At 47.7% G+C, this 15525-nt stretch overlaps 1 protein-coding gene across 2 annotated transcripts in view; it reads right to left on the reverse strand.

Annotated features, from left to right (window-relative positions):
• CWH43 (cell wall biogenesis 43 C-terminal homolog) overlaps positions 1-14940 on the reverse strand; it is a gene marked incomplete at its 5' end in the record, with an annotated part of 43993 nt that extends 29053 nt beyond the window's left edge. The window contains 6 exons of one of the 2 annotated variants that reach the window (XM_081082774.1): positions 1860-1948; positions 5716-5917; positions 8963-9117; positions 10862-10982; positions 12944-13135; positions 14898-14940. In XM_081082774.1, the coding sequence (XP_080938900.1) occupies positions 1860-1948; positions 5716-5917; positions 8963-9117; positions 10862-10982; positions 12944-13135; positions 14898-14940 (802 nt within the window). Of the gene's footprint in view, positions 1-1859; positions 1949-5715; positions 5918-8962; positions 9118-10861; positions 10983-12943; positions 13136-14897 lie in introns of those variants that run through there. The other variant, XM_081082775.1, reaches the window with a different exon arrangement.
• Positions 14941-15525: the final 585 nt, after the last annotated feature.

Raw genomic sequence — 15525 nt, forward strand, 5'->3', positions numbered from 1 at the left:
CCAATAATATTTATAACGTCTACCATGTTCATTTTCAAAAGATCAATTTTTCATACAATAAAATCATAGGTGCCCTGTCTAGTACACTGGGGTCCTCTGAATGTGTTCAGTACATTTATGTCTTTTTTAAATAGAACTTTGATTTTACTAATTCAATTGCCATCAAGATTTCAGGCTCTTTGCATTTACAACATTCTACTGGTCATTGACATAACTAATTTCATGCCGAGAAACAGCTGGGACTTCCAACGTCAACTGCACAATAAAAAATATGATTTCTTTTCTACACTCTGCTTTAGGATGTGATTTCCAGAGATGAATCAGTGAAAAGTGGGCACCATCTCTAGATAATTGAGAACCCAACGTATTTCAGGTGAGCAGATCAGAGAGGGAGAGGAAGTGTGTGAACAATGGCCCTGCTTTCCTCTCTGTTGCAAAGAGCCTATTAGAGGCCTCCAATCTGTTTGCCCCTAGAGCAGCAGTTCTCAACCTGTGGGTTGCGACCCCTTTGGGGGTCGAACAACCTTTTCACAGGGGTTGCCTAAATACATCCTGCAAATCAGATATTTGCATTATGATTTCTAACAGTAGAAAAATTAGTTACGAAGTAGCAACAAAAATAATTTTATGGTTGGGGGCACCACAACATGAGGAACTGTATTAAAGGGTCGCGGCATTAGGAAGGTTGAGAACCACTGCCCTAGAGTCTTTTAAGCTACCATGTAATACTCCAGGGAGACCGCAACACTAGATTAGATTTGACTCTCAAGGGTATGTATGACCTTACTTATCTGCGGAGGTAAGTCTAAGCATAACACTGTGAGTTCACAGCCTTTCTGTTCTGTAACTAAACGTTGATATATCTGTTTAAAATGAAGCTGCTACCTACCTGCCCCATAAGTGTGTTGCTTCTATTCCATGAGAAAAAGCATGATAGAAATGTTTAACAAACTCTCACTGTGTTCCATGTTCCTTTTCCCAGTTGCACAAAGATGAAGAAGCTATGGGTGCTCATTGCACACTCAGCATTAGCAAAATGATCTGATCCTTGTCTTGAGGACTCTCATGAGGCATCTCTCTGATGCGAAGAAAGGTTACTCCAATATTCACACAAACTTCCTCCCACCCCACAGGGAACGCCTACCAGAAAACACACAAGAGTAAAGCAGCTCAAGGCGACAGCAACATTGTGCTCACACAGCCCTGGGGGAGGAGGGCCTGGCCATCCTCATTAATTGAGCAACCTATTGGATTTCACATCCATCTCCGTGCAAGGTGATGGCACTTAGGGGTACAGAAATTTACTTATTATGTTATTCAATCCACATCTATTACCAATACACATATTCTCACATATCCACACATCATCTCTCCTGCTTAATTAGTTTATAAACAGACATCTCTCCTGACAGAAGCCAAATATACTATGCACACAGGAAATGCAGGCCTCATTATGGAGTCCCAAAGGAGGGCATTCCTGAAAACCAGAGAAGCAAGGAATCTTGGAGAGGGAGAAGGTCTGGCAACAAGGCAATGTTCAACCCTCCATCTCCTCAGACCTTCGGTAAACTGGAAGGCACCTGACACACGTGTCTTAGAAAAGTCGTTTGGGAGATGGGGGAGATCATGTAAGCAGAGTCAGGACAGAATTAGACAGCTACAGGAGGAGAGGCGAAATGAAATAGGAGGAAGTGGAATCTGGAGCCGCTGTCATTGGCAACCACAGTGACAGGTGGGCCATAGAGGCTGCAGCTGGTTATAACAGCACACGGCTGCCTTGGTCACCTCCATCCAGTCTAGATGCACATGCTTGCAACCAAGCTGAACAACTGGCATACCTGCAGCTAAACTCCACATACCTGTAACCCACCAGAGTAAACTGGTACCCGGGAACCATGAACAAGTCGAAAGCATCAACCCGCTCACCAAAGCCAGCAGAATTGCACCTCTGTGGGAAAAAGGAAAAAACAGACATGCCATAAGACTTTTGACATTATTAATATTTCATTGCCCCATCTGTGAAAAAGAAAAATACCTCCTACTTCTGGGTACAGCCAAGAGATAATATGAGATATTGAGAGCCCATGGGAACCCATGTTATATACAGTCAGAACTCTGACTTTAAGTAAATCATATGTGCAGTCTCATGCTCAGTAAAGGACCTAAGTTTCCTCAGGCTATTATGGCCATGTGACTCATTTTAAATGACCCTGCCAAAGACAAAAATAAAGAGCCATTGGGAATAGTTTTTATTTAGTTTGCCTCTTCTCTCCTCTGCCTCAATAATGCCTTTATCTGCAGTTTCTGCCTTCCTGAGACCTCTATCAGTTGGATAAGTAATTAATAGTTGTGTGTTTTTATTTTTTTATTGATTTTTTACAGAGAGGAAGGGAGAGGGATAGAGAGTTAGAAACATTGATGAGAGAGATACATCGATCAGCTGCCTCATGCACACTCCCCACTGGGGATGTGCCCGCAACCAAGGTACATGACCAGAATCGAACCTGGGACCCTTCAGTCTGCAGGCCGACGCTCTATCCACTGAGCCAAACAGGTTACAGCAATAGTTGTGTGTTTTTAAAACAATCACACACTTTCATTCATTTGCTGATTTGACAAAAACTTGTAGAAGGAAGAAAAAATAATTTAACTAAATTTTTGTGGGGAAATCCCGCAGCAATAGCAGCAAAGACAGGGCACTCAACCAAGCAGCTTTAATATAAACTGGCACTTACTACCTTGTAGGCACTGTTTTCAGATGTTTATGTTTAATTACATTAGCTCATTTAATCCTCCTGAGTTTGTAGGTAAATGCTATTATTGTTTGCAGAGGAGGACACTGGGGGAAAGAGCACTTAAGTAAGTGGCTGCGGTCCTACATAGCAGCGCACGTAGGACAGAGAATCCCAAAGAGGCGCTTGGGCTCTGCAGTGAGGCTCCCAGCTGCTATCCTGCCCGTCCCCACATCCTAAAGTTAAAGATCATCCTGGGTCCACAGAAGACCAGATGTGACAAAAGGCCATGGAGGACACTGTGGATCTTTTTCTATCCCCAAGTCAACAAAAATGTTTCTGAGGACCTACTATGTGCCAGGCTGTCTTCTAGGGGCTAGAGACACATCCATGAACAAAGATCCCTTTCCTCCATAGGAGTCACGTTCAGTGGGGGAAGGGGGACAGAATAAATACAATTAACCAGTAGTGCAGAATATCAGAAGCTGGAAAGTGCTATGGAAGAGTAAGAGTAACTGAGTCGGGAGGCCTGGGTGGGCTGATGGGAAACCGGAACACAAGACTAAGACAGTGCCCTGCTCCCTCGCCCTCCCAGAGCCTGTAGTCTGAACGTCTGGACCAGCCGTGGGCAAACTACAGCCCGCGGGCCGGATCCGGCCCGTCTGAAATTAATAAAACTAAAAAAAAAAAAAAAAGACTGTACCCTTTTATGTAGTATGTTTACTTTGAATTTATATTAGTTCACACAAACACTCCATCCATGCTTTTGTTCCGGCCCTCCGGTCCAGTTTAAGAACCCATTGTGACCCTCGAGTCAAAAAGTTTGCCCACCCCTGGTCTGGACGATCCTTCAGTTTCCCAGGGTCGCTACAGCATCCTCTGAGCCTCTCTCTCACCTTTCTCTCGTCTCTCGTTTCTCTAACCCATCAAAACTTATCCACGACTCGTCCCCGTAAGTCAAATCTAGTGAATTTTCTAAAGCAATTCTTACTATGATGGTGCAACATTTCTCAAACAGGGGTTCTAAAAAACACCAGTTTTTTGAGATGTGAATAGGTGTTCTAAAGAAGAAATTCCATGTTTCAATAAGTTTAAGAAACTCTCAGGAGTCTCTATTATACTCATTTGCCTTGTGAAGCACAAAGAAAGAATATGAGATGCAGTATTTGATCTGGAAGACTTCTTTTTTCCTCTCAGAGTACCTACTAACACCTCAAGAAATCCGCGTTCCACAGAACATAGTTTGGGAATGCTGGTCTCGTGAGTTACATCTCCATCTGCAATGTCTTGCCCCGACATATAGAATTACAAAATATCTGAAAAGAAAGCTGTCACTGTACAGTGAGAAAATGGCCAGGGATGTCACGTGACTGGTCCAAAGTTGCATATTAGTTCCTTTTCTCATTCCCTGCCCTCAGAAGCATGGTGTCTAGAAAGGAAGAAATAACTGTCATGTTTTTAAACATTGTAATACAGAATAATTAGAAAAGATATGTGTGGGTGGAGATCCAAGCGAGTATGTGGCATAAAGAAATCCTTGGGAGAGTCAGAGAAGATTTCACAAAGGAGATGCCTGAGCTGGGTTTTGAAGGGTGAGTAAGAGCTTGCCAGGATACCAAGACAGAGAAGGTAGCCCAGACAGGGACGAGCACATAAACTGAGATGGAGGACTGAAACAGTCTGGCACTTCTGAGGAACTGAAAGTCATGTCAGCCCAGGTAAGCACAGGGATAAGATGGAGAGCGGAGAGCATTTGTAAAAGTGAGGTGTGTGTGTGTGTGTGTGTGTGTGTGTGCGTGCGTGCGCAGATCCTGTCTCTGTGACCTGGTATGGGGGGTTGCGGGGGTTGCGGGGGTCGGGGGGTGTGAGACCTGAAAGGTTTCAAGCAAGGGAGGGATGGAGTCAGATTTGCATCTTAGAGAGCTCACTCTGGGGCAGTGTGGAGAAGGCCACACCAGAGAGAGACCATTAGGAGACAATAGCATGGCCTGGGTGAAAGATGGTGAGGACTCCACTGAGGCAGATGTGGTTGCAGACAGGGAAGAAGGTGTAGGTTCTTTCAAAGAAGCAGTAGAACTGACCGAACATAATGCCCAATTAGATTCAGAAAATGAAGAAGGCTCAGAATCGCAGGATGACTTGGCAGAGTGAACCAAGGCATGGAGGAGGAAGAGCATGTTTGGGGACTGGGAGCAGCTGAGTCCAGATGTGGACACGCTGAGCTCGAAACATCTGTGGGATGTGCCCAGAGGTTTGCCGGGGGCAGTTTTTGTACATGTATCCAAATATGGGAATTTCAGCACCTTAAGAGAAAACATATCTAAGGCAGATGTTTTAAAGGTCCCTCCAACCTTTTAACATGAATGTCTGGACTCCGCTGCAGGAGGTAGGAGGTTCCAGGAAGAGTAGAGAGAGAATAATGAGGACCAAGCACATGGGCCAACACTTAAACTCAGGACTGCGGACTCCTGGGTGCCCCAGGGTTGCTGCAGGTTCCAGAGTACAGAGGATGCAGAGATCTCCCAAGGCTTTCGTCCTTTGCAGAGAATCAAGACCTACACCCAGGCTGCCAACCCAGTCCCTCCTCAGGGCACTCTGGTCTCATCCTACCAAATGCCCAACTGTAACGGGGAAAGTGGGGGAAGTTTCTGGAGAAAATGGCCAGGGAGTGCCATGCCTTCCCTGCCACTGAGCATGGTCTTCTGTGCGGGGATTGCTCAGAGTTTCAGGATGCCCGTGCAGGAGCTCCCAGAACCTCCTGCTTAGCTGTGCACAGCCCTCAACCCTCCCTCATTCACCTCGCAGCAATCCTTCAGTATTGGCCCATACTCGTCTGTCTCCTCCGTCCCCAGGGAGCACAGTAATGCCATGCACCATTCCTAACGTCCAAGGGAAATAGAGTAGGAAATATCTGGCCAGCACAGATCTAGCTGTTCAACAAAGAAGGCACTTCTTCCTTCAACCATAACAAACCCAAACTCACCCAAATGGGTTAGGATCTGGCCCTCGATGGGGATGCCCACTCACTGCCCATCTGGAAACAAGAGAGACTTCTCCAAAAATCCAGTGGGTGAGGAACACAAGACTGCCAAAGGCAGCCCCTGCCAGCAACCAGGGAGGCCTAGAGGCCATCCCTTTGGCTGCCTCGCTGGCCTTTTTCCCCTCAGGTTTACTGCAGTCGCCATCTAGAATAAAAAGATAATGGAAAAGGGTTGGTTACATGGAAATGTGCCCTCTACCTTTAACAGACTTTTAGCGAGTAAGAAATGGTACCTGGCTTCCATTAGAAGGGGGATGAGACAAGCGACTGTGATACAAAGCAGAGCTAGCTGGTGGGAGAGCTTGTTTTAGGCAAGCCAGGTCAGGAAGGGTTTAGGGGGAACCAAGCCCCTTGAAACTGGACAAGTGAAAATGCCGAGAGTCAGTTACTTCATGTGAAGTTAACAGTAGGAGCAAAACTAGATGTAGGAGAAGTGAATGGTATGTTCGGGGAACAAGGGAGTGGAATGTTTCCAGGACACCAGGCTGCTTCTCCCCAAAAGAACAGGGCTCTCATCTGAACCCCTGTAGCCGGAGTAACAGAGTGCATCGACTGAGCAGCGACTCTGCGCTCTGCCCTGATCTGAGCCCTCTTTTTGAGCTCATTTAATCGTCACAACAACTTTATAAAGTTGGCTCAATCACTAACCTCATTTTACAGTTTTGAAAACGGAAGCCTAGAGAGACAGCAAGTGACTTGTCCAAGATCAGCTAGTCATGAGAAACAGGGATGGGAACTTCGGCCAATGGGCCGCAGTGCCTGCGTACTTCACTAGACTATACTTCTGATAGGGGCAGAAATAGAATGTTAGGGAACCAGCTAGAATTGTAAGAAATATTAAGCATGCTCTGTTAACCGTGATTGTCTTGTTCTGATTAAAGAAGACACCTGGCTGGCATCTGTCCAGGACCTGGAAGCTCACCTGGAAATGCAGCCCTTCCTCCCCACTTGGAGCTTCCTATTATTGTGGAAAGACTAACAACTTTGTTGCAGAACCAGAGCCAGAAACCAGAATCGCCAGCCCTTTGAAGATCCCCAACCCTCTGCTTAACTGTTAACTGCCCATTTGGCCAACTATTTCTCCATGTAACCCCAGCCCTTGCATATCACTAAGCCCTTTGAAGACACCAGTCCTTTTGCATGTCCGTAAACTGCCCATTTCCATACTTGCCTACTTGCCTTTGTACTTGTACTATATAAGCCGCTGGCTTCTGGGGGGCTGCAGAGCAGATTTCTGTGGATGACCTGCTGCCCTCCCATACTGCGACAATATTGGAATAAACGCTCATATATGATTCAACCCTGTCTCCAAGTAGTGACAGGCAGCATGGACCCATTGTTTCTCTGCCAGGACTGTTTAATGAAGAGGTCTCAGCTCATTGCATAAATGACTTACCATACAAACATGCAACAAGAAGAAAGTGCTGGCAGGAAATTTCTTTGTAGGAAAGGAGAGCCTGTTGGGCAGAAGCTCTCCGCGGGACAGAAGGCCTCCTTAGGGGCTGCCCTAGGGACCAGCAGCCCGATTTCACAAGAAGAAAGCCATTCTGCCAGCAAAGGAGTCTGAGAAAGGGGGAACAGAGCTGAAAGCTCTGGGGATGGGAGAGGCTGTGAAGGCAGGGGGGATGTCAAGGCCTGAGGTTAAACAGTCTTTGGAGAAGAGAGATCCCGAAGCTAAATTTGCTGAGCAATATGCTATATATGGTGGGTGACCCTTGCCTCTGGACCCAGCAGATATGTAATAAAACTACAAAAAAAAAATGCTTGGTATGATCAGATATCCTGGGGAAGCTGGTGAGGAGTCTGGAGTTTTGTAAATGTGACCACAGGGGGAAAAGCAGGAAGGGACCAACAACTGGGTCACACAAATTAATAACAGTACCAAGAAGAAAACACAAGTCAGGAAAAGGATACCCTAACGTTCAGATCCTTATCAAGCTGTGCCTGCAAAATTTACTGCCTGAGTTTCCACCTTTAGATGTTAGTGTTTTATAAAATACTAGAGGCCCGGTGCACAACATTCGTGCACTGGGCAGGGGGGTCCCTCAGCCCAACCTGTGCCCTCTCGCAGTCGGACATTCCCCGAGGGGTCTTTATCACTGCCACGGAGGCAAGAGAGGCTCCCACCACTGCCGCTGCATTTGCCAGCCATGAGCCCGGCTTCTGGCTGAGCAGCGCTCCCCCTGTGGGAGTGCACTGACCACCAGTGGGCAACTCCTGCATTGAGCATCTGCCCCCTGTTGGTCAGTGCACATCATAGCGACCAGTCATTCACTCAATTTGCATATTAGCCTTTTATTATATAGGATAAAACACATATTAGGACACTAAACCAAGTTCTAAATGTTCTAACTAATGTTACTGTCACTTGACCAATTTACTTGCATGATGTTCCTCTAGTCTCCCTACCCCCAGCCCATGCTAGAATCAGGGCCAAAGGGGAATTACATAAGCACTTTGTTCATGGTGAGCCAAAATCCTCTAAACTTCCATGAATCTGTGAGATCTGTCCTTGTATTTACAAAAGAACAGTGAGTCATTGAGAGTCACACAAAGAGCCAGGAGCAAATTAATTAGAACCTGGTAACACTTTTCCCTTCTTTTCAGAAGGGCGTTGAGTTAGCCTATGAAGAAGCATCCAGGTTTGCTATGTGTCTATCACCAGAGAGAGACAGGCAATTTGAACGGTGGTGTGAATACATAAGATTTCCTTTCTTTTCAAGTTTCAGATTTAGAGTTTAATTATCTTCGGACTCCTAGAAATGAAAGCCCAGGTAGTTCCCACAGCCCTAGCTCGCAAATAACTTTCCATTGTGAAGGAGATACCCTGGGGTCAGAGAGAGAGGGATGAAGGACACCACCCTGGAGAGCCCTGTCCAGAGGGGAAGAGGAGGAAGATGGGCTGGAAGCCAGCCGGGAGCACAGGGCCTGGTCTACTCTCCCTCTCCACAGTGATACAAGCCAGAGACAGCGTTTTATTGTCACCCGCTGTACTAGCAAGGAAAAGGCTCCTTCTGCTTGGATAATAGTCCACTGACTGGGCCTGTTACTGTCTCAGAGGGAGAAAAAGTTGAAAAAGAGAAATAGTTCAGAAGGACTATTTTTATCTTTCCAAGATATGTTACATTTAGATCAGAAATATAAACGAGGCAAGAGAGAATATCCCTGAATAAATCCAGCATACACTTACCTGTGGAAATGCGATCAAGTGTGGCTATGGTACTTAACGTTAGTATCACCCTGTTAGACATCTGATAACTCCAGATTGGGTTTAGTGAAGTGTACCATATGCGGAGAACAACAAGAAGAATCTGTCCCAACACGAATCCCCAGATTCTGAGATACCTGGAAGTGCAGAAGTATTTTTCTGTTTGTTTTCTGCCTCTGGTTGTTTCTTTCTTTCTTTTTTTAATTTATCTTTATTGTTGAAAGTGTTTTTAATGACTTTTTGTGTGCTTTCAATGCACTGCATCCATCATGAATTTCATACTTTCATAGAATGAATATCTACACTAATAAAAGAGAAAAATGGTAATTGGCGTACGGCGATACCGTTTTCATTGGCTAATCAGGGCTATATGCAAATTAACTGCCAACTAAGATTGGCAGTTAACTGCCAACAAGATGGCGGCTAATTTGCATATGTAGGCACAATGCAGGGAAGCCCCCTGCCACTGACAGTGATCGGAAACCCAGGGGGGAGGTAAGAGCTGGGGGGGCCGCCTTTGCCCTGCCCCCCAGCCATGATCGGAGAATCAGGCGCCTTTGCCGCCCTGGCCAGTGATAGCAGGAAGTAGTGGTGGAGCCAGCGATGGGAGCTGGGCAAGGTCGAAGCTGGCAGTCCCAGGAGCTAGGGGTCCCTTGCCTGGGCCTAAAGCGGAGCCCACGATCGCGGCGCCCCCCGCTGCCACTGCAGGTCCCCGCTGCCTGGGCCGGACGCCTAGGCCAGAGGCGTTAGGCCTGGGCAGGGGCGGAGCCTGCAACCGCGGGGAGCTGGGGGTCCCCTGCCCAGGCCTGACACCTCTGCCGGAGGCCTCAGGCCTGGTCAAGGGGCCGATCCGGTGATTGGTGATCGGAGGGTGATGAGGGTCAACTCCTCTGGTGAGGCATCAGGCCTGGGTGGGGGGCGGAGCCGGGGATTGGGGGGATATGATGGTCCCCTTGCCCAGGCCTGAAGCCTGGGTCAGAGGCGTCAGGCTTGGGCGGGGGGTGGAGCAAGCGATCAGAGGGAGATGGGGGTCCCCTGCCCAGGCATGACTCCTGGGCCAGAGGCCTCAGGCCTGGGCAGGGGCCAGAGCCAGTGATCGGGGAGAGATGGGGGTCCCCTGTCCAAGCCTGACACCTCTGGCGGAGGCGTCAGGCCTGGGCAAGGGGCCGATCAGGCGATCGGAGGGTGATGGGGGTCAACGCCTGAGGGCTCCCAGTATGTGAGAGGGGGCAGGCTGGGCTGAGGGACACTCTCCCCCCCCCCCCCACACACACCCAGTGCACGAATTTCGTGCACCGGGCCCCTAGTATGAAATAATCTGATTGGTAATTTGTGGTAAAATACACGATTTAGCCTTTATCTAGCCCATTATCTAGGCAACTTGTCAAAATTCCTTCATTCTCAAAACATTATTAAGACTGACAGCAGGTATTCACACTCTGATCTTGTGAAAAGGGGGGGTGGGTGGGGGGAGAGAGAGACTGCTACAAGGCCCCATGGAAGGCAAATACAATAACCTGGAACTCTTGGTCCCAATTCCCCTTTGGTAACTGATCACTACACTTATTTTTTTTTTTACTTTTAAAAGTTATCTTCATTGTTAAAAGTATTACAGTTGTCCTCTCCTTTTTAAAATATGTTTTTATTGATTTCAGAGGGAGGAAGGGAGAGGGAGAGATAGAAACATCAATGATGAAAGAGAATCATTGATCGACTGCCTCCTGCATGCTCCCTATTGGGGATCAAGCCTGCAACCCAGGTATGTGCCCTGACCAGGAATCAAACCTTGACCTCCTGGTCCATAGGATGACATTCAACCACTGAGCCACACCGGCTGGGCTACACTTATTTATCTATAGGTGCATAGGATTCGAACCATACCTTTGCAAACCACTTCCTGTCCACCATGTCACGGCTTGCACTATCAGTGAGGAGGACACACCAAGCGCAAGGATCACCAGCCGAAGTTCGGCATTTGGCGCCTGGAAGGAGGCTATGCTGCCTACAAACAAATTACAGAGAGTTAAATATTTCTGGCAGCCACACCTTGGTACTCAGTTCCCTGCATTTTATAACTGTTGTGTCTGATACCATTTTTATACACAGGAAGAGAGTTAATGGAAAATTGTGTGTGTGCATAAATCTTTTTAAAATTTTATTGAGATATAATTCATACCGTAAAATTTACCCTGTTAAAGTGTATAATTTCATGGTTTTCTATATATTCACAAAGTTGTGTTATAATAATAGTGCATTTTGTTTATCCACTATCTAATTCTGGAATATTTTATCACCCCAAGAAGAAATCCATACCTGTTAGCCATCACTCCCTTTTCTTCTTCCCCACCCCCAGGCCCTAGCAATCATCATCTACTTCCTGCTCATATAAATGTTCCTGTTTTGGAAATTTCATATAAGGGAATCATAAAATATGTAGCCTTCTGTGACTGGCTTCTTTCACTTAGCATAATGTTTTCGAGATTCATCCATGTTGTAGAATGTTATCAGTACATCATTCCTTTTCATGGCTGAATAATATTTCATTGCATGGATGTCCTGCATTTTGTTTATCCATTCATCGGTCGATGAGCACTTGGGTTGTTTTCACTTTGGGGCTATTATTAATAATGCTGCTATGAACATTTGTGTACAAGGTCTTGTGTGAACATATGTTTTCATTTTTTTAGGTAAATACCAGGAGTGGAGGTGATGAGTCATAGGATAACATTTTTATGAACTCACAAACTGCTTTCCAAAGCTGCAGCACCATTTTACATTCACCAGTAATGTGTGACTGATCCAATTTCTCCACATCCTTGCCAACACTTGTTATTATCTATCTTTTTATAGCCATTCTAATGGGTCAAAGTCTTTAAGGTAAAAAATAACCCAAATTGCCCAAGATGTTTTGGCTCAGTAGATAGAGCATCAGCCTGTGGACTGAAGGGTCCCAGGTTCAATTCCAGTCAAGGGCACATGCCCAGGTTACAGGCTCAATCCGGGGGGTAGGGAAGAGTGTGCAGGAGACAGCCTGGTCAATGATTCTCACTCATCATTGATGTTTCTATTTTTCTTTCCCTCTCCATTCCTCTCTGCAATCAATAAAAATATTTTTTTAAAAATAACCCAAATCAATAGAAATATGAACTAGATATATTCCTGAAAGTGGAATTGCTGGGTGAAATAGTATGTACATATTTGCAATTTTGACCAAAACTGTTAAATTAGCCTTCGCAGAGAGGTTTGCCAAATTAGATTCTCACTGGCAGTGAATGAGTGTCTGCTTCCCATCCTTACAATACAGTGTTATCAGACTTTATTTTTTTGCCAACCCAATAGGTAAAACTGTCCATAAGTATATTGTGAGTACAATTTGCATTCTACACATCCTAGTACATTTTTAAATAAACAATTATATTTCATTTCCAGTAAACTGATGGTCGCCTTTGCCCACTTTCCTATTGAGTTGTAGGTCCTTTATTTATTACTGATTTGGGAAAAAACCATGTATTAGGGAAATTAGCCCTTTGACTAAAAGAACTGCAAATATTTTTCCTACATTGTTGTTTGACTTTGCTTACTATAGTTTTGGTCACGCATAATTTTCATATTTTTATGCAGTGTCCTTTAACAATTTTAATGGTTTCTGAGTTTTGTGTCATATCTGGGGGGGGGGGGGGGACGAATAAAATATATTCTAGAGTTGAACTGTTGACCAAGGTTTCTTTCCCCTTGTCGTTTCATGATACTTAAGCTTTCCCAATCTGATAGGAAAATTAGAAATGTAAAATACATGGGCTTTTTGTCTACTCTCCCAATTTTACTAAAACTCTTGAGGTAGTAGTAAGAGAAAGAGAACTCTTTTTTCTAATTCAAACATTTAGCATTCAAAGAACAGCCTACATACTTTCATTTGATTTTTAACTAAAAATAAAACGTAAAGAAATACTTTCAAATAATTACCAGCAGCAAGGATCCGCAGCAGGGCTAGCATCCACTTCTTGTGCACCAGCTTCCAGACAGGAGTAGTTATGAGGAATAGCGGAGAGAGAAAAGCTACGCCAAAAACTTCCAGCCCGGTGAGTTCCAGTGTTTGCAGGGGAAAGTAATAAATCATCGGAGGCAGGTCATGCCAGAGAGACCAAGTAACGTATCCTAGAAGAAAAAGACTTTTCAGAGAAAGAGCAAGCGTAACTTTGTCATCGTTTCAAACAGTAACCCCGCCCCTCCACGAGGTCCTCCCGGCATTCACGTCTCTTCATTTGGAACATCCGGGTTGAAGTGGGTTTCCTGTCAGGACCTGGATTGACATTTCCTTACCTAAGTTGCCTTTCAGAATGAGAAATATGAAAACCGACAAGAGCAACGAGCACTGCACGGAAAGGCAGGTCGGTTAGTCAACATGTTCTTGCGCGTAGGCTGTTTTAAACCCAACCTTAGGAAACAGCATGCGGCAGTGGAATACCCAGATCTGAAGTCAGTTTCATTTCTGCCAACGACTGTGAACCTACAATAATGATGCTTACCTTGTGCTAGGCTCTGTGCTAAGGATTCACACACATCCTCCCTCTTACTCCTCACACAACCCATGTCCTATGAGGTTGACATTATTTCTACTCCTCTCTTACAAATGCAAAACAAGTCTCCTGAGACTTGGAAAGTTAAGTAATTGTCTCAAGTCACAAAAGCAGCAAAGGCAGAATAAACTTAAGCCCACACAGTCACTCTAGCTCCAAACGTAGCTTTCTAATGACCAAGTGTACTCACTTTCTCCCAAGTTACTTCTCAGCTTCCTTTTCTTTTTAAAATTTTTAAAAAATGTTTTTAATGATTTTTAGAGAGAGAGGAAGGGAGAGGGACAGATAGAAACATGGATGAGACAGAAACACCATCGATGGCTGGCCTCGTGCACTCCCCCTACAGGGGATGGAGCCCCCCAGTGACCTCTTGGGTCATGGGTTGACGCTAACCACTGAGCAGCCGGTCTGGCTCTGCCTCTCTTTCTTAATCGGCAAAATAGCACTTTTAACCACCTTAGAGCTCAGCTTAAATGAGATCAAGTACAAGGAGTACCTAGCACCTAGGACCTAGGTACTTACTGCCAGTCGCTTTACATGGCCGTACTCATGAGATACAGACTGAGGCAGAAACATGGGCCGTCTGAGCACTACCGGCTCCAGAAAATCAAGTTCTCAGCCAGGCGCCCCTCCCGGGCCAGAGGAAAGCCAGTTTCACGTCGAACTGCGAGATCCCAGCCGTCTCCCAACGTTTGTCTAGGAACTCTGATTCATTCCACGCCAACAGAATTACACCGGTAACTGTTCGTGGGATTTTTTTGTAAAGCAACTAAGTGAGCTCGTGGGACCCGAGTCCTACGCTTTTCGCCAAATGCCCAAACGTGCAGCCTCCGCCCCCGCGGCCACCCGTGCGCGCCCACTCCAGCAGCAGCAGCTCCTGCCTGTGTGCTCGCCCACGGCCGCCGGAGGACACGGGTGCCCCTTTTCTTCTGGATTTTAAACACAAAGGACTCGGGTCGGGAGGAGGGCGGCCCCGTGGAGCGGGCGGTACCGGCCGCGCGAGTTCCAGGCCGACACGCGAGAACGCGCGCGCCTTCGCGGGGCGACCCCACGCCAGGGTGGGAACCCGGAGGCACGGGTCCCGCAGGCGCCTCGCCGAACCCTCGGCCTCGGAACCTCGATCGGGGTGTTTTCTTTTCCCCCTGCGCTAGCAGAAGTTCCCAGGGGGCGATAAGCATCTCTCCTCTGGGCACTGAGAGCGCTTTTCTTCCTCGCGGGGCTCAGCCAGCCCTCCGAGCGCGGCGGCTGCGGGCCGGGCCGGGCCGGGGGGACCCGGGAGACCCGGGGGGAGCCGGCCCCCGCGAGCCCGCGAGCTCGCGGCCAGAGCGGCCTCGGCTTACCCAGCCAGGTCTCCAGGAGGACTTCTCTCCACAGGGAGCGCATGGCCGCGGCGCGGGGCGGCGCTTTCTAGGAAAGCAGGGTGGGGGGTGGGGGCCGGCTGCCGTGCGCACCCTGCGACCCCGCCTGCCGCCGCGTCCTCCTGGGCCCTGCGTTCGCGCCCCGCGTCCTCTCGCCAAGTCCGCAGCCGCCCTCGGGCCCCCGTGCCCAGCTCAGGCTTGGGTGGGGCGGCAGCCTCCGCCCGGCCACACCCAGACCTGCCCGCCTGGCCTGGCGCCGCCAGTGCCCGCTCCGCTGCCACCGCCGCGGGCGCCTCGCGTCCCCAGGTCCTCGTGCCGCCTGCGCTGGCCGCTCCAGCCAAAGCCCGCCGCCGCTGCCGAAGGGACCGCACTCTGCAGGGGACATGCGCGCGAGCATGGCGACCTGGGGGACCCCGCCGTCGGGCAAAATCCGCCGGCTCCCAGAGCCGCCCCCGGATGGAGCGCCGCCAGCGCACAGGAGGGCAGGAACGAGTGCGCCTGGGACCAGCGGTGCCCTGGTTTAAACAAGGAGGAGGCAAAGGGAAGGGCAGCCGGTAAGACGGGCTCTGGAGCTTTTGGCCGACAAGTGTGAACAGGACTCTGGCGTCCT

The sequence above is a fragment of the Myotis nattereri genome, assembly GCF_964212035.1.
Source record: "Myotis nattereri genome assembly, chromosome: 1".
In the NCBI taxonomy this organism is placed as follows: domain Eukaryota; kingdom Metazoa; phylum Chordata; class Mammalia; order Chiroptera; family Vespertilionidae; genus Myotis; species Myotis nattereri.